This window comes from Mauremys mutica, chromosome 3 (genome assembly GCF_020497125.1).
Source record: "Mauremys mutica isolate MM-2020 ecotype Southern chromosome 3, ASM2049712v1, whole genome shotgun sequence".
In the NCBI taxonomy this organism is placed as follows: Eukaryota; Metazoa; Chordata; order Testudines; family Geoemydidae; genus Mauremys; species Mauremys mutica.
The window spans coordinates 60301164-60323530 of record NC_059074.1 but is presented as its reverse complement, the minus strand read 5'-3'; the positions used below and the strand labels follow the sequence as shown (position 1 = coordinate 60323530).

At 44.1% G+C, this 22367-nt stretch overlaps 1 protein-coding gene across 7 annotated transcripts in view; it reads left to right on the top strand.

Moving 5' to 3' along the window:
- Window positions 1-22367, top strand: part of FILIP1 (filamin A interacting protein 1) — a 200255-nt gene that overhangs the window by 95949 nt on the left and 81939 nt on the right. For 6 of the 7 annotated variants that reach the window (XM_045010846.1, XM_045010844.1, XM_045010845.1 and 3 more), the window contains one exon: window positions 9756-10034. In XM_045010846.1, the coding sequence (XP_044866781.1) occupies window positions 9756-10034 (279 nt within the window). Of the gene's footprint in view, window positions 1-8474; window positions 8584-9755; window positions 10035-22367 lie in introns of those variants that run through there. The other variant, XM_045010848.1, reaches the window with a different exon arrangement.

Below are 22367 nucleotides of genomic sequence, written 5' to 3'. Positions count from 1 at the left end.
ATGCCAAAACTCCTATTGACATCCTAGTGGGAAACGAATTAGAGTAATGTACCATCCAGTAAAAATAGCCAGCCGCTTGAATACTGTGATACCAGTGATGATTTTCTTTTAAAACCAAACTTTGTTGTAAATCATATTAAAAAGTAAGCATCCCAGATACCCAATTAGGTTGCATCGTAATAGGAATAGAGCACTGTAGTGGTAGGTGGGCCCTTTGCTATGCAAGAACACATGCACTGGGTGTACTAGGCTAGGAAGGACAGTAAATCCACCCAAATAAGGCCTACATTTTTAACAGTGAGTGTTATTAACCATTGGAACAATTTACCAAAGTGTTTCATGGATTGTGCATCACTGACAATGTTTAAATCAAGACTGGATGTTTTTCTAGAAGATAAGCTCTAGGGATTATTTTGGGGAAGTTCTATGGCTGTGTTATACAAGAAATCAGACTAGATGATCACAGTGGTCCCTTCCAGCCTTGGAATCTATGAAACAGACACAGATCAAATGATAAAAGTTTATCTTGAGTAGGTGGTGACCTAAATTCCTCTCCCTATTATCCCTCAGCCAGTGTAGCCAAAATGCCTTTCTAGTTGAAGGCAGCTGGACATGACTCCCTGTGAAACAAGTCCATGCCACTCCTTTGCTAAACAAAGAGGATTGCTCAAGAGCAACTAATGTAACTGAGAGAAACTTTGGCTTGAAATCAATGAAGCCAACAAAGTGACACTAGCATAAACCACATGCATCGTACTCTCTGTCCACTGGATTTGCCCTGAAGGTTTTATCACTAGTTTTGTGAAATTGTCTTGTTTTGAAGAACATTATATCAACTCACGACTAAGAAAGTTTCAGAAAATTTTTGAAATAGCAATTCTCACACACAAAACTGAAGTACTTTTCTCAGTAGAGAAACTGTCTGGTCGTTATAATTCACATGCTGTTATGCTTTGCCATGGATCTATAGGGTGAGGGTCTCTCTGACCTTTAGACAATCTCTCTGAGACTGTAACCCTTCAGTGCAAGGTCTTCCATTTTTGGCAAGACAGAGTGCAGCAGGTCCAGTACATGGATGGCAGTTCTACACTACCGCTTAAGTCGATATAAATTTAATTGCTCCAGGGTGTGAAAAAGCACCCCCTAAAGGACACAAGTTTTGTGCTGTCCACACTGGCCAATGTAGCGCTGTAGTGTAGACTTGCCCTGAGCTGGGCCCTGTGGCTTAGTTCTCCTGTTTCTCACCATGGTTCTTTCAGCAAGTCCAAAAGAACTTGAATTCCTGTCAGAGACGCTATCCTTTTGAGAGCGATGTTAGCAGTGACAACCTGTTTAAAACAAGCCAGCAGTTATTAGTCAAAGGAAAGGCAGTATGCAGGTCCTTAGCAGTAGCAGCTCAACCTGCCTCTATTGCCCAAGCATCCTGAATTCAAATCCGTTACACTGAGCAGCAGAGTTCTTATTCCTGACCCCTGACATCTCAGTTCTTTGTTTCAAGCTTTAGTTAAGCTGTTTTCACATCTTCTGCCTCCCTTGATTGGCAGTCATTAAAAATTTAATGGCTGCGTTGATCCCAGTGTAGTAGAGAGACAAGGTGGGTGAGGTAATATGTTTTATTGGACCAACTTCTTTTGGTGAAAGAGACAAGCTTTTGAGCTTACACAGAGCTCTTCTTCTGTGCTATGTAAGCTCAAAAACTGGTCTCTTTCACCAGCAGAAGATGGTCCAATAAAATATATTATCTCATACACATAGACAATGTCTAATGGAGACAAGGGGAGGCTAAGCCTCTCCAAACCTCGCACTGCTGGGGGGGGGGTGATGGGGGAGGCGTGCAGTGGCAGATTTGGGGGCCCTGGAAAAATCTTTCCCCCACCACGGCCCTGGGGCTGGAGGAGCTCTCACTCCCCGCTGCGGTGGTAGGGGAACAGAGCTTTTCTGGTCTCAGGGCTGCAGCGGGTAAGGGGAGTGGTGGTGGAAGGAGTGAGCAGGAGGCAGGGCCTCAGGCTGGAAAAGGCAGAGTGGGGGCAGAACATGGGCAGAGCTGCAGGCATAAGGGGCAGAATGGGAGGGGCTCCAGGCTCCGAGCTCCAGCCAGGGCAAAGAGCTCCGCCATGCGGGCCGACCTCTCAGCCTCCCCCCAGTGGCCCCGACCGAGCTCTCAGCCCCCCAGCTAGGATCATAGGAGGGAGGATGTGAGAGCAGTGAGCAGGGGTGGGGTCTTGGTCAGAAGAGGCAGGACAGGGGGCTAGACTCTTCAAGGGGAAGCTTCACCCACTACCCATGTTCATCAGCCTTGTCTCATTAAAAGTAATGTCAGTTGTTGGTCTTCCTTTATATCTCCAAGGTAACTCCATTCATATGTGTTGACAGTCCTTGATAGTTCATTCATACCAACCCAAACATGCCTACCTGACCAACACTCTGATTTCCCTGTCCCAGAGGAGAAATTAACCCCTTCAGTGCTAATAGGTCACAATGCACAAGTAAGTGGGGAAACTGAGTCATGCATATTTTTTCATTTAAAATAATGCAGAAATTTCTCACATCCAGCACACATTTTATTGATGGGAAAACAAAATTGAAAAGGTATACAAATAAATAATTTGATTTGAAAATATGAGGAAAAGAGAGAAATTAAGGCAACCAGTACTGCACCTCAGAGAGCAGGTCTTTCTCAAAGTGTTTTCTACCACTTGTTCACCAAAGTAGGTTAGGGGATGTTTATCCATCCATTCCATTGATAGTAGAAAGCAGTAATATACATTAGATACCAATATATTTTATAATACATCCCCCCCCACACATACCCTTTGTCAGAAACCAGATAGTGCTAATAGGGCCAATTCCAGGTTCTCCTCCATGACTGCTGTGCTCCCTGACATCAGAAGTGCTGTTCCAATGCATTGGGCAAGCAGGGTGCTGAGCCTTGCACAGGGGCCGTGAACCAATTGCATGGGTCTCACTCCATTCATGCTCACAGATGAGTTTAGGTTGGCAGAAAGGGGCAGAGGTGTGACCTGTGGATCCACCAGCTATTCTCCCTACCTCATGGAGCATTGCTGGTGTTATTGCAAATAAAGCAGCCATGAAGTGCCCCGGGGGAGAGGGCACTCCTGCCCTGGTCCCGGTGAAGATCCTCAGCCTGCAGCTTGGTTGTCTAAGCACCAAGGCAAGGGTTTGTCCCATGATACCTAGTGTACAGATACCTGTTCTTAAACAAGCACCTGACATCCTCCATCACAAAAGGACATGATCTTTCACTCTCCCACCCCCGCAAGATAAATTACTTTACATTTGGTAAAGGTAAAAGGAATAAGAACCTTGTATTCAGTTTGATTCTTCAGATGTACAGATAGTCTGTGACCCATAAGAGGAGAAGAAGGGCAGCTAGAGAGCACAGTGGGGTAGTACTCTAGCTTTTTTTTCCCCTGGAGATTTAGGAAACTGTAGAACTACAAAGGGTTAACATTTGTCCCATTCTTCATAGTGTTAGTCATTAGGGTTACATTCTCTTCTGGCTACATGTGTAGCATAACTCAAATTGGCATCGAAGTGTTTTGTAAAACCAAAACCAGGGATGACTCAAATCTGTGTTTCATAGTACCTGAATGCCAAACTTTGAGGGAGAGGAATTTGCAGAAATGGCTCTACATTGAACTCATCTTTAGAAAAAAACTTTTTTTAGACATACATGCGGTGTCCTGTTAGCCTTTCACAGAAACACAGCACTTCCATATGGTGTTTCTATTACTCAGATCTATTATTATCTTCAGACTACAATTTGTGTCCACAGCCAATGACCATATTATGGATCCAAATCAACAGTCTTGTTTTGAACTCTCACACTATTATTTTTTTGAGAAGAGAAACCACTATGTAGCCAAAATCAGCATGTTTGATTATCATAAGGGACTGTCTGCTAGGTTCAGAGAAATCTTTGCATTATCTGATTCTAATAATAACACAGCTAATGTAACAATATATTCCAATCTGGCCTGTTATTCCAGGAACTCTAGTGAGGTTATATAATGGTAGTAGAAGAAAAAGGGTTGGAACAACAGTCTACTCTCTCCTGACAGTCTACTCAGCAAATTACTCACAAAGATTTCTTACAATAAAAGTAAAGAACATTTCAAAAAACTTGTGTATGTTGTTAACTTTTGAAAACTGAAGAATCTATGCCAGAACAACAATATAGGTTCAAGTAAATAATCACAGCATTCATCTTTTCCTTATTATTTATAAGGCACTGTGGTGCTTAATAGATAAATAAGAGTGAATGTCACTGTCCTGAAGCATTTACAGCCCATTTATAGAGCTCAATCCTGCAAATATGTATTTACACAAGTAGTAACGATTGCAGTCAATGGGATAAGTTGTACAACTCCTTGTTTGAGTAGAAGTTGGCAGCCTGGGCCATAGTTTAAGATACAGCTTGGTGAGGGAAGGAACAAGCACGGGGTTAAATTCCTACAATGTAAATAATCTGCATCTGAAGTACTTCTTCAAGGTACACAATCCCTTCAATTTCACAGATGTGGGGTCTTGTGTCATGTGTGGGGAGGGCAGGCAGCAGGAGGATGTTTATCACTAGAATTAGGTCTGGGTAGGTCCCCAAAATCAGTTTGTGGAGCAGGAAGGTGGAACTGTGATGGGATGACAGATAGGCCAGGTAACAGGGCTTTGGGCAGTCACGCACTTGGCATAACCCTGGAATATCATCCAATAATTCAGACACTGTTTTTGTTTAGATCACCATGTTATCAGAGATATAAAAAATGGTAGTCTGGGTCCAAAATAATAATACTTAGTACTCATAATTCCAAGACAAAACATTCAGGCCAGATTCACCCGTACATTCTGGTTGCTTTGCACTGCTCCAATTAAAAAAGCAGCCATATCTGAGTCAGGCTTACAGCTGCTTTGCATCACCAGAACACGGCAAAGCAGCCAGACCATAGCAGTAAATTTGGCCTTTAGTCTCAGAATGCTCTATAAAGCAGTTATTAAAATTTCAGTCCCTGCTACTGTCATTTAATCCTCAGTTCACCTGCATCTCTACCACCAACAAGGGGGGAGGGATAGCTTAGTGGTTTGAGCATTGGCCTACTAAACCCAGCATTGTAAGTTCAATACTTGAGGGGGCTGTTTAGGGAACTGGGGTAAAAATCTGTCAGGGGGTTGAACTAGATGACTTCCCAAGGTCCCTTCTAACCCTGATATTCTATACAACGCCTTGGTTCCCAACAGGGGCTTTGGAAGAAGCACTGAGGGAAGGAATTTAAGATATAGGCAGAGATTTTTAAATTACATTTATCCTGGTGAGTTTACACCTTAAAAGATTGTTTATTTAGTGTCTGTGAGTGTAACTGAATGCTTGCCAAACATACGTCGATCTCAAATTTAATGCAAAATAAAATTACATGTGCTAAAGAAACATCAAAAAGTCAGCTAAGATTGTAAAGGCTGATTCCTTTAGCACCATGACAAGCAAATTCTCAGTTTGGCAATTAGTATGAAAAACTGGAATTATTGATTAATCTACATGCAATATTAGTATATTCTGTAATTCAATTTAACAGATGTTTTCAGTGGAGCAATGTTGATTTACATCAGTTGAGGCTCTGGCCCCAGATTTTTTTTTAACTTTGTGTAAATGGGCACTAGTTATTATTCTGTTCACATGCTTGTAAGCCTGCACTTAGTTGCTTAATTACTATCCTATGTGAATGGTTGTTTAGACTTTCACTGGTGTGTGACAACAAAGTGGTTCTGTCATATTGTAATGGCAGCACAGAAATGAAGGGCTGGAAGGGACCTTGAGAGTCATCAAATCTAGCCCCTTGCACTGAGGCAAGACCTAGTATACCTAGGCCATCCCTGACAGGTGTTGGTCTAACTTGTGCATAAAACCCTCCAATGATGGGGATTCCACAGCCATCCTTGGAAGCCTATTTCAGAGCTTAACTATCCTTATATTTAGAAAGATTTTCCTGATATCTAACCAAAATCCCCTTTGCTGAAGATTAAGCCCCTTACTTCTTGTCCTGGCTTCAATGGACATGGAAAACAATTGATCACCATCCTCTTTATAACACCTTAACATATCTGAAGACTGTTATCAAGTCCTGCCTCAGTCTTCTTTTCTCAAAACTAAACATGCTCAGTTTTTTTAACCTTTCCTCATAGGTCAGGTTTTCTAAACACTTTATAATTTTTGTTGCTGTCCTCTGGATGCTCTCCAATTTATCCACATATTTCTTGACGTTTGGCACCCAGAACTGGACTCAGCACTCCAGCTGAAATCTCCCCAGAGCCGAGTAGTGAGGGACAATTACATACGAGGCTCCTGTGAATATGCCCCAGAATGATGTGATACAAGAAAGCAACATGACGCCCCTCAGAAAGTCTGGCATACACGGTTACCCTTATCTAGTCTTTTATGGCACAGTTGAGGTGTCCAAACAGCATTACTCAACTGTTCATGACTTAAATTTAACTATTCTGTGCATCTTCAGTTCTAAGGGTTTAGTCATCTTTCTGCCGAGGTCACTATGTAATATATTATAAACTAGAGCACTATAGAATGTAACAATCTGGTTTCCACTTGAAAACATATATATATGATCTGAAATGCTTACAGGATGCTCTAAAATAGTGGTGGGCAACCTGCGGCCCGTGGGCCATACGCGGCCCGTCAGGGTAATCTGCTGGCGGGACACCAGATAGTTTGTTTACATTTGCATGGCTGCCTGCAGCTCCCAGTGGTCATGGTTCGCCGTTCCTGGCCAATGGGAACTGTGGGAAGCAGCAGCCAGCACATCCCTGAGGCCCATGCCGCTTCCCACAGCTCCCATTGGCTGGAAATGGCGAACAGCAGCCACTGGGAGCTGAGGGTGGCCATGCAAATGTAAACAAACTGTCCGGCGGCCCCTCCAGCGGATTATCCTGATGGGCTGCATGCAGCCCATGGGCCGCCAGTTGCCCACCACTGTTCTAAAACGATGAAATCATTCACTCTCACGTCTAAACCATGAAAAACATTTTAGGTGCTCTTGTGGCTGGAGGCTGCAGACCAGAGGGACTCAAAAGGAAATACATAGAAAATGGAGACAAAGTAAATCCCAAGTGCTCCGTCTTGGAGAGGAAACATGGTTGTGGAGTTTAAAACCCATTACAACCAAACAAACCGAGTAGCCCTATCTGAAAGGAAACACAGTATAGTGTTTATTTTTCCATTGCAAACCTGAGACCCAAAAGATTTCCTGAGCTCCTCAGGTATTGTTCATGCTCATAATGGAGATCTGTTTTTAGAAAACATGGTTCTTGTGATAAATCTAAATTAGTCTGATGAATAATATACTGAGTAGGCTTTCAGGAAGTTAGTAGCTATTGTATACCTGTATCATGTATTGTCTGGGTGGAAATAACCCTATAATGCAAGCAACCTCATTATGAGACTCTCTTGCTTAAAAACACTGGGCTGGATTCTCTTCTCAGGATAGACTTCATTGAATTCAATAGCGTTAAACCAGTGTATAACCGAAGAAAATGAAAAAAACAATCAGGCACACTGTGGATGATGTTACGAAAAATTAAGGCTAATCTAAACAAGAGATTTAGAATCAATTTAAGTGTAAATCCTTCTAGGCTCTGTGTAAGATTACCCAAACTGATTTGCCAGTGTACCTTAAGATTTGCATTGTCATTACTGATCTGCTACTTCTGGGTTTTTCATCAACACAGATTGGCAATTATCTGTGACTGGTGTTACTTGTGGTGCTGAAACTCATCTCCTGTGACTCGAGAACAAAGTTCAAACTAAAGTCAGAAGTGAATTTAGGCAAGTCTGAGAAAAATCTAGGGGCCTGATTCTAGTCTTATTAACATGTATACCAAAAGTAATGCCACTGAAATCAGTAAAATTATACCAGTTTTACCCCAGTATAAGTGATCAGAGAATCAAGCCCTAAGAATGTCAAAGAAAGTCTAGAGGGTATCTAAGATATCGTTATTTACACCTTCCTCCAGGTCCCTCAGGCAGTTTGTTATACTAAATCTCCATCTATGCTCTCTTCCACTTATTATATCTTCAACTGCTTTACATGTTAGTTCTGAATCTGCCTACCTAACCTAACTGAGTCTAAGGGAGTCTAAATTGGCTTAACTCACACAATAAAGGGCCAGAAGACAGGAGTGTAGCACAAAAAGAAACAGAGTGTGTGTCATAAAGTAAGTTGAAGAGGGCTCCTCCCTACTTTTAACTTGATCCTTTTTATGGCTTCTTCTGACTGTTCAGCCTATAAATTACATCAGTTTATAGTCTTACACATTAATAAGTAGGTCTAAGGAAGTCTGAGTTTTAGGGTGACAAAGTTAATGTCAGGGAGTCTAACTTATACCTCCTTACTCCTTAGCTCTGAATTTGGCCCTGAACCAGGCCTCAAAATTCATTATTACTATTTTACAGTTCTAATACAGTAACATCCAGAGTCCAAATCATAACTGGGGCCTCATGGTGCTAAGCACTGTACAAATACTTACAAAGACACAGTCTCTGCCTCAAACACCTTACCATAGGTAAGTGACACATGAAGGGTGGGAGGGTAGGGATATTTGTCCAAATATATACACTTGATTATATTTTGCATTTTATAATTGTAAGTAGATGAAGTGAGTGCCAATGAATCCCACCTCCCCCATCAAGCCATAACTAACTGGCTGATTTCCTACAGGCACTGAGACCTAGGTGAGTCTCAAAGAGAGATGTGATGGAACAGAGAATAATGACCTTACTGATCAGATCAAGAAGGGAATTGCTTACTTGAGGGGAGGCACAGAAGAAGACATAGAGATGTTTGTGAGAGAAGCAAACAAACAGGAAGATGGGGCTGTTCTTGGCAGAGTGAAAACTGCATGGGAGGCAACTTGGTAAGAGCAGACATAGAGGGATGGACAGTGTGGTGAAGAACCTTGAATATAAGGACAAACAGCTTCAACTTGGTGTAGTTAAAGGAGGTCCAATGGAGAGATTAAACAGGGTGTTTCTGTGGTCAGAGTGACATACAGAATAGATTATTTTAACTGCTCTGTTTAGTGTGAACCCAGGAAGGTGATGTAGGTGTTAGGGAGGGATGGAGAGGTTGATATCACAATAATCAAGACTGGAAATGATGAAGAGGATCTGCAGAAGAGGGTTATCTCAGTTACCAACATTGAACCCAACATACCACAGGAGAAAAGCTAGAGAATTATCCTAGTTTGTCACATTCCTTCTCACTCTCTCTCTTAGAAAACATACTCAAGGTATATGCTTTTATAAATATTAAGTACAGTCTTATCTTTCAGCTAACTCTCATATTAAATCAAGATGTGCCTCCAAACCCAGTGTTCTCATTTTTTCTTACAGTGAGCGAACCAAATGCTGAATGATAAAATAGACTGGAAAATTATAATTACCAGTCTCCCACATCATTTCAAGCACTGCAGAATGTAACTCACCTCAGTATGGTTACCCTGTTTTAAGGCTCTGCTAAATTTATAATCAATATTTTGATTCATTGGCTTCCAAAGACAAACTTGTTGACATGGGTCAGCTTTTCAGCACTCTTGCACTGAGCATGACATTCATCTTGGTATTCAGAATGAAAAGATGGCTCTTCCTCTTGGCAATAATTCTGCTGTAGATCAGGTATTCATGTAAATAGTTTTACGTGCTTAGAAAATGCATCTTTATAATTTTCTCTCTCTAGGTGGGGATGAGATCCCGAAACCAAGGTGGAGAAAGCTCTCCTAATGGGCATTTCCCCAGTTCTAAGCCCATTGTCAGCAATGCAGAGAATGAAAACCTTCAGGAAGATGCCAAGAAAAAGAACAAATCTCATCGAAAGGAAGAGGAGGTCACAGTCTCAGGGACTGTAAAAAGACAGTTAAAGTCACCGGCACCTGGTGAACGAAAGAACAAGAAATCCATAGAACTTTCTAAAGAGGACTTAATCCGGCTCCTCAGTATAATGGAAGGAGAACTGCAGGTAAATAAAACATCCTCTCTCTTATATAACCCTTCTGCCTTTTCTCCTTGTTGCACTTTTCTCTGAGGGTATGTTTGCACTTGGAATTGGGAAGATAATTCCCAGCTCCAGGAGACGTACTCACACTAGCCCTCACCAAGCTATTGCACTAAATACGGAATGCAACCACGGCAGAGCAAGCAGTGGGACAGGCTAGCTGCTCCGAGTACCTGCCTGTGAGAGACCCTAGGCAGAGACTTAGGACAGCTAGCCCCTTCTGCTGCTCATGCTGCCATGGCTACACTATGTTTTTAGCATTCTTGCTCAATAAGAGCTAGTGCAAGGATGTCTCCTGCAGCTATGCATCACGCCCCCAGCTCTAAATGTAGATGTACCTTGAGAGACTTGGGTTTCAACATTGGCACACAGATTGAAGACGAAGAACTCCAAAGGAGGAGTAATGACAATGGGATTGAGTGGGTTGAGGTGTTTAGTGCAGCAGTCACTATTAAGTACAGCCTTATTGAAGCCCTCATTAGTGATTTGCAGAGGAGTTACAAAGGAGTTTCAGAAGAGAAAGAGAAAGAGGCCTAAAGAGATTAGACATGTGGGCAGAAAACAACCAAATGAGATTCAGATGCAAACAAGTACAATGGGGGAAACAACCCAGAAGACAGTTATTCAGTGCAAGGGAGAAACCTGGAAATCAGTAATGCTGGAAAAGAGCTTGAGGTGACAGTGGGGCAATCCATGAAACAATTTAGCCTTTTATACTGCACTTGTGTTTATATTTGTGAACCACAGCAACATTCCGAAAGCTATACCAATTTTCCTGGCTGAGTTGACACATTTACCTGCAGCTGGGATGGTGCTATAACAGGGGGAATGAGATTTTTTTTCATAGTGGCGTCCCCGCTCTGCATTTCTCCTAAAAGTACCCCAGTGCAGTTTAAATGCGGTCAGAGCTTTTATCATCCCCAGCCCCTTCTTTCCAGTGAACCACTATTACACAGCACTTTTTTTATGCCCTGCTTTTCCTGAAAGCCACATTCACTGGACTTTTCCTTTAGTTTTAGATCCCTGTTGCCTCTCTGTTAATCCACTGGCAGGAAACAATTATGTTGTGAGTGATCAACCAGTGAGAAACCTGAGTTACACCAGCACTGCAAAAACACCAGGCCTGAGCTCATTACTGAACACTAGTATTCCATCCATATTTCATCACCAAAATACCAAGGCACATTGATTGATTGCTTTCTTAGTAGATCTGTATAAAAGAAAAATAATCTTGTCAGCAGAGAAGAGAAACCAGCTTTTTTTTTTATTTAGTGGCAGAAACTAAATTGTTCTTTTGTTTTCGACTTTAATTTGTCACAAACAAAAGGCACCTTTCCAGAGGAATACAACCATAATTGTTCTATGACAAATGGAAATAAAGAGAATGAAATTCTGTCTGATTCAGTTTTACAAAAAGTCATGCTATTGCTTCTGGGGCAGAATTTCACTAGCCCTGTGTACTGTTAAAAATGAAAACATTTCACCTTGGATGAGATTTGCAACTATGTTTGAAAATATCAGTGTTAATTTTTGCAAAGCAGAACTGTCACACACAGCTGCAGTGTTGAATACAGTCTGATCTGATTAATCATTTAGCATATGTATGGTTTCCTGAAAGATTTAAGCAGAAATCAGCTCAGTGATTTGTATGCATCACTGATGGGGGAGGGATGAAGTACACTTTTGTGGTGAAGACACAAGTCTACATGGCAGGAGATTTGCTTCTGTTCTTGACTCTGTTGTGGAATTCTGTCTAACTTGGGTTAAGTCACTTACAGCCTGATCCCCAGTGCTTAATTTGTGCTGGGGCTTGCCAGGGATTACCCTGGCACCTCTAGACTTGGCAGTTCATAGCCCCATGCTGGTTCCTTGGATAGCTCTGTAGACAGTGCTGCTGCCAGCCACAGCACAGAAGTAAGGGTGGCAATACACTATACCAGGCCACCCTTACTTCTGTGCTGCTGCTGGCAGTGGCACTGCTTTCAGAGCTAGGTGCCCGGTCAGTAGCTGCCACTCTCTGGCTGCCCAGCTGTCAAGGTTCCTTCCCCACTCTGAACTTTAGGGTACAGATGTGGGGACCTGCATGGACACTTCTAAGCTTAATTACCAGTTTAGATCTGGTATCGCTGCCACCACTCCCAAGCACTAATTCCCTTCCCTGGATAGCCTTGAGAGACTCTTCACCAATTCCCTGGTGAATACAGATCCAAACCCCTTAGATCTTAACACAAGGAGAAATTAACCATTCCCCCCTCCTTTCCCCCCAGACTTTACCCTCCCTGGGTTGCCTTGAGAGGCTTCACACAGATCCAAACTCCTTAGATCTTAAAACAAAGAGGAATTAACCATCCCCCCTCCTTTTTCCCCCCACCAACTCCTGGTGAGTCCAGACCCAATTTCCTGGATCTTAAAACAAAGAAAAATCAATCAGGTTCTTAAAAAGAAAGCTTTTAATTAAAGAAAAAGAAAAGGTAAAAAATTATCTCTGTAAAATCAGGATGGGAAATGCTTTACAGGGTATTTAAATTTATATAGCCAGAGAAAACCCCCTCTAGCCTCAGGTTCCAAGTTACAGCAAACAGGTAAAAATCCTTCCAGCAAAAGAAGCATTTACAAGTTGAGAAAAACAAAATTAAAACTAATCCACCTTGCCTGGCTACTTACAAGTTTGAACCATGAAAGACTGATTCAGAAAGATTTGGAGAGCCTAGATTGATGTCCCGTCCCTCTCAGTCCCGAGAGCGAACAACAACAAAAATAAAGAGCACAAACAAAGACTTCCCTCCACCAAGATTTGAAAGTATCTTGTCCCCTCATTGGTCCTCTGGTCAGGTGTCAGCCAGGTTTACTGAGCTTCTTATCCCTTTACAGGTAAAAGAGACATTAACCCTTAACTGTCTGTTTATGACACCAGCTCTGAAGGCAGCATAGCTGGCAGCAGCAGTGCAGAAGTAATGGTGGCAACACCATACCATGCCCGGTGCTGGCCAGCAGCAGCCACTCTCTTGCCACCCAGCTTGAGCCCTGCCACCTCTTTCATTACAAAATAAGCATTGCTGATCCTGCTCCCATTCATGTAAATTCCTGTGGACTTCACTGGAGCACAGCTGGGTCTTCAGTCTTTGTCTCTCACTTTACACTGAGGGAACAGAAAGATTAAAGGCCCATCCATCCACCATATCCTCATATGGCAACTGAGCACAATCATCATCTGAACTGCAGTAGCATCCAAAGTTCTCAGTCAAGATTGTAGTCCCATTGTACTAGACACTATTCAAACAAATTCATAGTCCCTGCCACAAAGAGCGTAGAATCTACTGATACCTACCCTACAAGAGGACTGTGAAGCTAAATTTGTTCATGTCTGTGAAGCACTTTGAGATCCTCAGGAGGAAGGTGCTATTGAAGTGGAAAGTATTAATTGTTAATCCATAGGGTTTTTAATATAGCTTCAAAAACCAATTTGAATTATTTACCCAATTATGCTAAATGTATTGAATTGTTAATAGAGTGGGCAGGCCAAAGAAGCCTGGCTTGAGATGACGGTCTGGGCTTTGTGATCATAAATGAGGACAAGCCAAAAAAGAATCACGCCAGGGTGAATATTCTGGCACTACTCCCTGGCTGTCACAGTGACCTACTACACTGTATCGTTTTACGTATTTTCTTTTTCAGATGTGTAGAGTCAACTGTAGTGGCTTGACTAGTGTTTTGATTCACAGAGCCAAATCAAACTCTGGGTTTAGCTTGGTCTTCAAACCTTCTGGATTGTTCAAGTTACATTACTTAGCTAGTCTCTAGAACAAGAGACTCCTGTTAGCCACAGCTCTGGTGCCATGGTTTAATTGCTTTATAAAGCACTTTTCCTACTCAAGATATTGAGACAGGGTCCAGGACACGCAAAATAGGGTGTACAGCCTTGTCTTTGGAAACCATTTAAACACCAGCAGAACCAACATCACATAGACACATGTGACAAGGTTTTGTTGAGAGAATGACTGCAGGCTTTGCATCTAGGATTAACCAATATCTTTGCAAAAAATGCCATAAAGTCTTTAACATCTACAAGGCAACTGATCTAATTTATCACACTTCTAACAATGCAGAGACCTCCCAGCACTTTGTTGCATTGCTGTCAGTACTGACAATGAGACCTTAGTATAGGATGTAAATACCTAGCTTCTACACTAGGAGCTGAAAATGCTAACAAGCTATATGGACATCTCCTAACAGTGATAGTTATAATTTTTTTTAAAAACGACAGTGACCTCCAGTAGCTTGCCTGAGTTTTGGTTCCTAGAGCCACGTCAGACACTGATTTGCCTGTCCTCAAATTTCCTAGCGTGGCCATATCTAGTTACTGAGTTTACAGAAGAATAGAGTTTCATAAACCACTAAAGTCACCAGTGCCTAAATGTTGGTCTGTAAGAAAGCAGAAGGAAAAAATGCATTTACAAACTTCCAGTAATTAGACTTCTTCCCAATATTCATAGGCAGGAGAGCCTGAAGGACAGCCTCTCCAGGAGGGAATAAGAACAAGCTCATGCCAGGAACTGATTTAAAAAGGCACACACTGCTTGATACAATAGTTCTTATTCTGCAGCATCTTACTGCTTACAGAAAACAAGCAGAGATTATGTAGTCTTTAACCACCCACCTCTCACATAGGGGTAAACAATTTGCAGGGGATGTTTCCCCAGTAACAACATGAAAAATGTCTGCAGGTTTTTAAATCATGAAAAATTGATTTAAAAAGAAAAAAGAACCTGAACTACCATCAGACATGAAAGAATAATATCCCTGTGCTTGACACTTTCAGTGATTTCGGTGACACAAAAGAAAAGGCATAAATTACCATAACAGAACAGCAGAGGCATCGGGGATCTTTCCAGCTAAGGTGTCATCCTATCTGTGGTACAACAGACTTTAGTCTGATACATCTACATGTTTGTACTGGCAAGAAAATGTTCCCTCTATACTTTCCAAACAGCAGCCATTAATCTACAGAAATACCCACCCCAGTGTTAAACATTTCCTGATCAGGGGCCTGAAAGGAAACAGGAAGCAGCATGTACACATTTTTACCAGCCTCTCTCCTATTTCAGACAAAAAAACAATAATAAAATCTCATTTGCAAATGCAGTATTCCACTAGGAATAGTTATTTTTTTCAAGGAAAATCATTTATGAGCCAGGTTTTTGTCTGTTGGCTGACAGATGTAGGAAACTGTCTACCAAGCTTAAAATCTACACTTCACACCAATTAAAGTAGAAGCACCTTTCAACTCAACCCTCTAGTTATATCCTCTGTGTTAGCATGATTCCCTAGTGTGGCACTGGTATATATCAGACACAGCTCAGAGGTTACCAGTTACATTTGTCTCTTGCACTCTTTAAACAAGCCATGTCTACACTACCTCTATCGATATAACTTATGTTACTCAGGGGTGTGAAAAAAACAACATGAATTTACACAAAACAGCTGCACTGAGAAATCGTCATTCTTCCAAATGGTCAGATGTAACATCTTTTTAGGAGCTTATTGTGAAAGGTGTAAACATTGCATGACAAATGGGCAGAGATTATTTATCCTTTAAAAACATGGTTTCATTTTACAATTAATTTTAATGCTTATGAATAGTGGGGCTTGAATACTTTTTAGAGTGGAGGAGCTGTGCCCTCCCTTGCTCCTGTCTGTGCCCCCCGCTGCTGGGGCCGGGAGCAGGGCCATGGGTTCTGAAGGGGGGGGTACATGGACAGGGGTAAGGGGGCTGAGGCTGAGGACACTGCTGGGTCAGATGTGGAACCCCGGGTGCAGGGCCAGGAGCGGAGCCCCAGGCGCAGGTCCAGCAGCCTCACGTAAAACTAGGGGGTGCTGCAGCACCTTCCGCACCCCTCATTCCCACGCCTATGCTCATGAAAGGCACCAGATTGAGAGCCCTGAAGACTGGAGTTCTTCATTTCTCTTAAGAGCAATAGGCCCAGCGTAGTCAATGGCAATGCAAGTTTCCACCATACCACCAATTCCCAACCTGGAGGGATTTCTTCTTGGTGTGTCCATTCAATCATTGGCCTCTCTGGAGAGAGTGCTAATAAGGATATGTCTACACTACCAGAGTAGTTCGATTTAACTTAAGTCGAATTTGTGGAATCGACCTTACAAAGTCGAACGTGTGTATCCACACTAAGGACAGTAATTCGACTTTGTGAGTCCACACTAACGGGGCAAGCGTCGACATTGGAAGCGGTGCACTGTGGGCAGCTATCCCACAGTTCCCGCAGTCCCCGCTGCCCATTGGAATTCTGGGGCGAGCCTCCAATGCCTGCTGGGGGAAAAAATGTGTCAAGGGTGGTTTTGGGTAACTGTCGTCATTCAACCGTCACTCCCGCCGGCGGGCAATCAGTTCGCGCACTTTTCATGACGCGCGTGTTTTCAGGAACTCTGGTCTGTTTAGACGCCTGCAGGAAGGTAGTTTCTTCCCGGACCACAAAATAACTGTTGGGGATGTGCAGATGCCTATAGTGATCCTCGGGGACCCAGCCTACCCGCTAATGCCCTGGCTCATGAAGCCCTATACAGGCGCCTTGGACAGTGACAAGGAACTCTTCAACTACTGGCTGAGCAAGTGCAGAATGGTGGTGGAGTGTGCTTTCGGACGTCTCAAGGGGAGATGGCGAAGCTTACTGACTCGCTTGGATCCCAGCGAAACCAATATCCTCATTGTTATTGCAGCTTGCTGTGTGCTCCACAATCTCTGTGAGAGCAAGGGGGAGACCTTTATGGTGGGATGGGAGGTTGAGGCAAATCGCCTGGCTGCTGATTACGCTCAACCAGACAGCCGTGCGATTAGAAGAGCCCAGCGGGAAGTGCTGTGCATCTGGGAGGCTTTGAAAGCTAGGTTCCTCAGCGAGCAGCGTGACCTGTGACTGTTCAGTTTCTTTACAGAGAAGCTGAACCTGCCCCTGTTTCTTTACCCAGTTACTGTTGACTATCCTCTGCAGTTACATACCCCGTTCACCCCGTTTCCCCCCTTCCAACAAACGTTTAAAAATAAAATACATGGAACATTGTTAATTAACAACGTTGTCTCTATTAATGACTTTGCGTTAAAGGGTTGAAACCGGGACACAGACTGTGCTGGGTAGGGTGTGTAGTGATGTAAAGACCGCTTCTAAACTCGAGGAATGCCAGGCTCCTGCTCCCAGAGCGGTCTGCAGTGCCGGTCTGGTTGTTTCAACGGAGCCTGCCATCCCTCCTTTTCAGGACTCTGTGTGCGCGGGCTATGTGACCTTGTGACAGGGTGAAAACGGTTACAGATTCCCCTGCTGCGTGGCTCTGTGGTCCAGGACAAGGACCGCTGCATAAGATCTGTAACCGCCCTCCCCCGCCACAAAGTCATGTACCCCCCACCCACACAGAACATGAAAACCACCTCCCAGACCAATGAGGGTGCTTACTGACTGCACTGTGTGTGTGACCTGCTGCTGATCCTGCCCCCATGTCTGTACCCTGGTAAAGGTGACTGTCCTATGCAATTACCAACCCCCTTCCCCCCGCTTCAAACACAGTCTTCTGTACAAGAACATGACGGAAACAGTAATTAACAGCAAAGTATTTTTAATAATCAACTAGACAGTTAGGGGATGAAACTGGGATTGGGGCTTGGGTGAGTCAGGAAGGGAAGAACTTCTCAAAATTTAGGGAATGAGAGCTTTTTGGTAATTGAGCACTCTGCAGGGGTGGAGTGACAGTTTTCACGGCCCCTGGCACCCCTCCTTCTTGTTACTTTGGGTGAGGGGGGTATGGGACTTTGTGGCGGGGGAGGGCGGTTGCAGATACACTGCAGGGGGGCTCTGTCCTCCTGCCTGCGGTCCTGCAGAACATCCACAAGGCGCCGGAGCGTGTCCGTTTGCTCCCTCATTAGTCCAAGCAGCGTTTGAGTCTCCTGCTGGTCTTCTTGACGCCACCTGTCCTCCCGTTCGCTGTGTGAGCGCTGGTACTGAGAGAGGTTCTCCCTCCACTGGCTCTGCTGGGCCGCCTCGGCTCGGGAGCAGCCCATAAGTTCAGCGAACATCTCGTCCCGTGTCCTTTTCTTTCGCCGCCTAATCTGCGCCAGCCTCTGTGAGGGGAATGCTGGGGCAGGTTGGGAGACAGTCGCAGCTGTGTGATGGGAAAAAGGGAGTGAATTCCTTACAAAGATACATTTTTGCGAACAATGAACATAGTCTAGTCTGTCTCTGTGAACAAGACCATGCACAGCACCTATCTCATGCGCACTCAGGACAAGTTCAAATTTTCAGCCTTCGCATTCATTGCCTGGGGTCTTGCACTGGAGATCAGACAAGCGGGGCAGGACAGCAGAATCCGTGGAGCAGGCACACATGGTAAGCCATAGACTTTTGGCTGCTTAAAACTTAATGTATAGCAGTGCCCTCCTGCTGCAGGCAATCCGGAAAGCATGAACTCTGCCCCTGTTCCACCCCCTCGCGGCTGTCCCCAGGAAAGATCCCTGTATGCTGCCCCTCTGCAGCCTCCACCATGTGGCTGTAAACCGCCGCTTATTGTTATGCAAAGGAATAGTGAAGCATTCCCAATACTAACATTACCCTAATTACCCTAATTCAATGCAGGAGTCGCTGAGCGAGATCACCCTAAGGAGGATCACTGAGAGAGATAGAGAGCGCATGCTGCGTGAAAGCCAGCACAAACCAGGGGCCTATGCTGCCATGCTCGTGGAGGCAATGCTCCCAGAGTACCTGATGATAGCCTGGCGCGGAAAAGTGTCCTACCACGGAGCACCCAATAAGGCAGCTCTCCCCAGGAACCTCATGCGTAGGCTTTTCGATTACCTCCAGGAGAGCTTTGTGTTGATCTCCCAGGAGGATTTCTGTTGTATCCCCATATATATTGACCTTCTTTTCGCATAGTTAATATTCCTGTTCTGTTAGAAATAAATGTTTACATGTTTAAAGCACTTACCGACTGATCCTTCCCCTGATTCAGGGTCCGGGTTAACGGCTGGGGAGGGTTGGTAGGGGATCTCCGTGAGGGTGATGAAGAGATCCTGGCTGTCGGGGAAATCAGCGCTGTAAGCGCTGTCGACTGCCTTGTCCTCCTCATCTTCCCTGTCCGCGAACATCTCCGAGGAACCGGCCGTTGACACTATCCCATCATCAGAGTCCACGCAAACTGGTGGGGCAGTGGTGGCAGACCCACTGAGAATGGCATGCAGTGCCTCGTAGAAGCGGCATGTCTGGGGCTGGGATCTGGAGCGTCCGTTTGCCGCTTTGATTTTTTGGTAGCCTTGTCTCAGGTCCTTGATTTTCACGTGGCACTGCGTTGTATCCCGGCTGTATCCTCTGTCTGCCATGGCTTTGGAGACCTTCTCGTAGGTCTTTGCATTCCATTTTTTGGAGCGCAGCTCCGAAAGCACAGACTCATCGCCCCACACACCGATCAGATCCAAGACTTCCTGGTCAGTCCATGCTGGGGCCCTCTTTCTATTCTGAGATTGCATGGACACCTGTGCTGGAGAGCTCTGCATCGCTGCCAGTGCTGCTGAGCTCGCCCCGATGTCCAAACAGGAAATGAGATTCAAACTGGCCAGACAGGAAAAGGAATTCAAATTTTCCCGGGGCTTTTCCTGTGTGGCTGGTCAGAACATCAGAGCTCGGACTGCTGTCCAGAGCGTCAACAGAGTGGTGCACTGTGGGATAGCTCCCGGAGCTATTAGCGTCGAATTCCATCCACACCTAGCCTAATTCGACATGGCCATGTCGAATTTAGCGCTACTCCCCTCATCAGGGAGGAGTACAGAAATCAAACTAAAGAGACCTCTAAGTCGAACTAAATAGCTTCGTTGTGTGGACGGGTGCAGGGTTAATTTGAATTAACGCTGCTAAATTCGACATAAACTCCTAGTGTAGACCAGGCCTAAGAGTCTAATTTGTAACGTGAACGCCTGAATATTAGGAACTGGACTAAGGCTACCAGTTCACACCACATGTAAGGCATTGGTTTTAACCTATAAAACTCTAACTGCTTTGGGCCCAGCTCTCTGAGGGATCGCATCTCTTCCTATGCTACACTGTATCAGTTGCATACATTCAAGCTAGTACTCGAGCTAGTACTTCCGGTAATAAAAAAGAGGGGCCTGGTAGCAGGACATCTACATTGAAGTCCTTGGCTAAGGTCTTGGCTACAATGAGGTTTGCCCTAATCACAGCCATCATTGCCCAGCTGTTGGTGCAGCTGCACTAGCCCAGACCTCCACAGCTAACAGACAAAGCCACTAACTGCACCTGTGGAGCTTACCTTTGTTTGAAACTGGGATAAACTATGTTGGTATAAATTGTGGTTCTCCTTATCTATGACTGGCTGTTACCACTGGTGACTGACATGGGGACAAATCCCCCATATAAGCAAGGCCTAAGAACTCACTTCTCTCTTTGGCAGACCCAGGACTTGTTGAATTCAGCACATGCTGCAAGATTCAAGTATCCATTGTCTTGGGCCTGTCAGTGAGAGGTATATTGGAACACACCCCAAGGCACACTCCCCCTCTTTCCCTCAGTGACCCCTCCCTTCAGCTTCCAGGTGTTAGCTCTGCGTGGGGAGGCAGTGGCAAACAGCTGGGAGCTGCAGGGAGGGGTCTCTGCTTTAGCTCCTTGGAGAGAGGCAGCAGTAAAAGCAGCTGAAGCCCCAAACCCAGGCAGGTGCCTCCCACAGGGCTGAAGCCCCAAGCCCTGGCAGGTGCCTCCCGCAGGGCTGAAGCCCCAAGCCCTGGCAGGTGCGGCCCGGCTCTCAAACTTCTGAAGATTGTCATATGTGACTCAGAGGGTCAGTAAGTTTGGCCACTCCTGATACGTACACAAAGGAGTTTGGTCTATGGTTCCAAAAGGTGACAGAGATGTAGTAATCTGTCAGCACTGAATGTCTTTTTAGGGCTAATCCAGGTTGACCCTGGGAATCTCTGCTTTTGTTTCATATCTGCAGCCCTGGCAGAGTCCGAACAGCAAAGAGATGAAAAATCTTCATGTTAGCCATCTTTATTCTCTCTTCCAGAATTCAAACTGGTGGGGCCTGCCTTCTCACATATAGCACCTTCCTGTGTAGAAGAGGGCCCTTATCCAGCCTTTTTGTTGTGATGTTCCACAGTGGTCCACTTAGTCTTGATATTTATTCTGGATGGGTGGGAAAACCACTTTTCTTGTCTAGGTTCACAAGTTCAGAACAGGGATTTTTACAGTTATAAAGCAAAATTTACATATTATAGCATGGAATACAGACATTTTACAAATAAGATTACTGGATGCAGCAACTTACATTAGCATTTTATAGAGTCTAAACATTAAACACATTCTTACAAGTTCAACACCCGTCTTGAACAATATTAACATACAGGTGAACTGATCTGGTTTCCAGTTATGAATTTGTCAGTGCTCAGTGGATGCCTACAACTTTGGCAAGAGCTGGCACCTGGTTTACCAGTGTCACACACATTTCTTTGAAATATCCTTAGCCTTCTTGTCTTAGCCTTTCAGAATTGAACAGTCTGGCACCACCATTCCTAAAATTATGACACGATCTTTCTCCCAGAGGTGTCAATGGCTGAACTTCCATTGGCTTCCAGGGGAGCAAATTATGATCCACATTCTTTTCTTCCATTATTACTTTTTGACGTTAATGGATAAAAGGGGTTTTTGATCAGCTGACATCAGAAGATAGGTTATCCTTTGGTTAATAAGGAATTGTGTAGTAACAACGATGGGAGCTGCTTGTATAATTTCCCATGTACTTCACTGAAGACTCATTCTTTGCTGAGGGAACATGTCAGACGCTCTTGTAACACATGGCAGTTTTATAGTCGCTCCAGCTCTAATCTATCTGGGATTTTTGAAGCAAACTTGCGGTGAATGTCTGTATCACAGGTCACATTCCAGGGCAGTACAGAGTCATCATCAGTCATTAATTAATGTTCAAGTTTGTGGCTCCTAGTCTGGTTTTATTGGCTTTACTGCCCTAATGGTGTATTTATTAAGTTTGTGTCTCCTGATCCTCAGCTGAGGAGCAGATAATCTCTTGAAATCAAAACTAATATTTTTCCTTCCAAAATGCATTTTAATAACAGCAAATATAAGCTTTCAAACCATACTTGTGGGAACCTGAACTCTGAGAAAGTGTCTTGTATCTAGGGTTACAGGCTCCACCTATTGGTTGATTTAAATGAGAGAAATGTAACATTTTCACTCAGAGAATTGTTGGCTATTCTCATGCTCCTGGGTCTTGCCACATCTT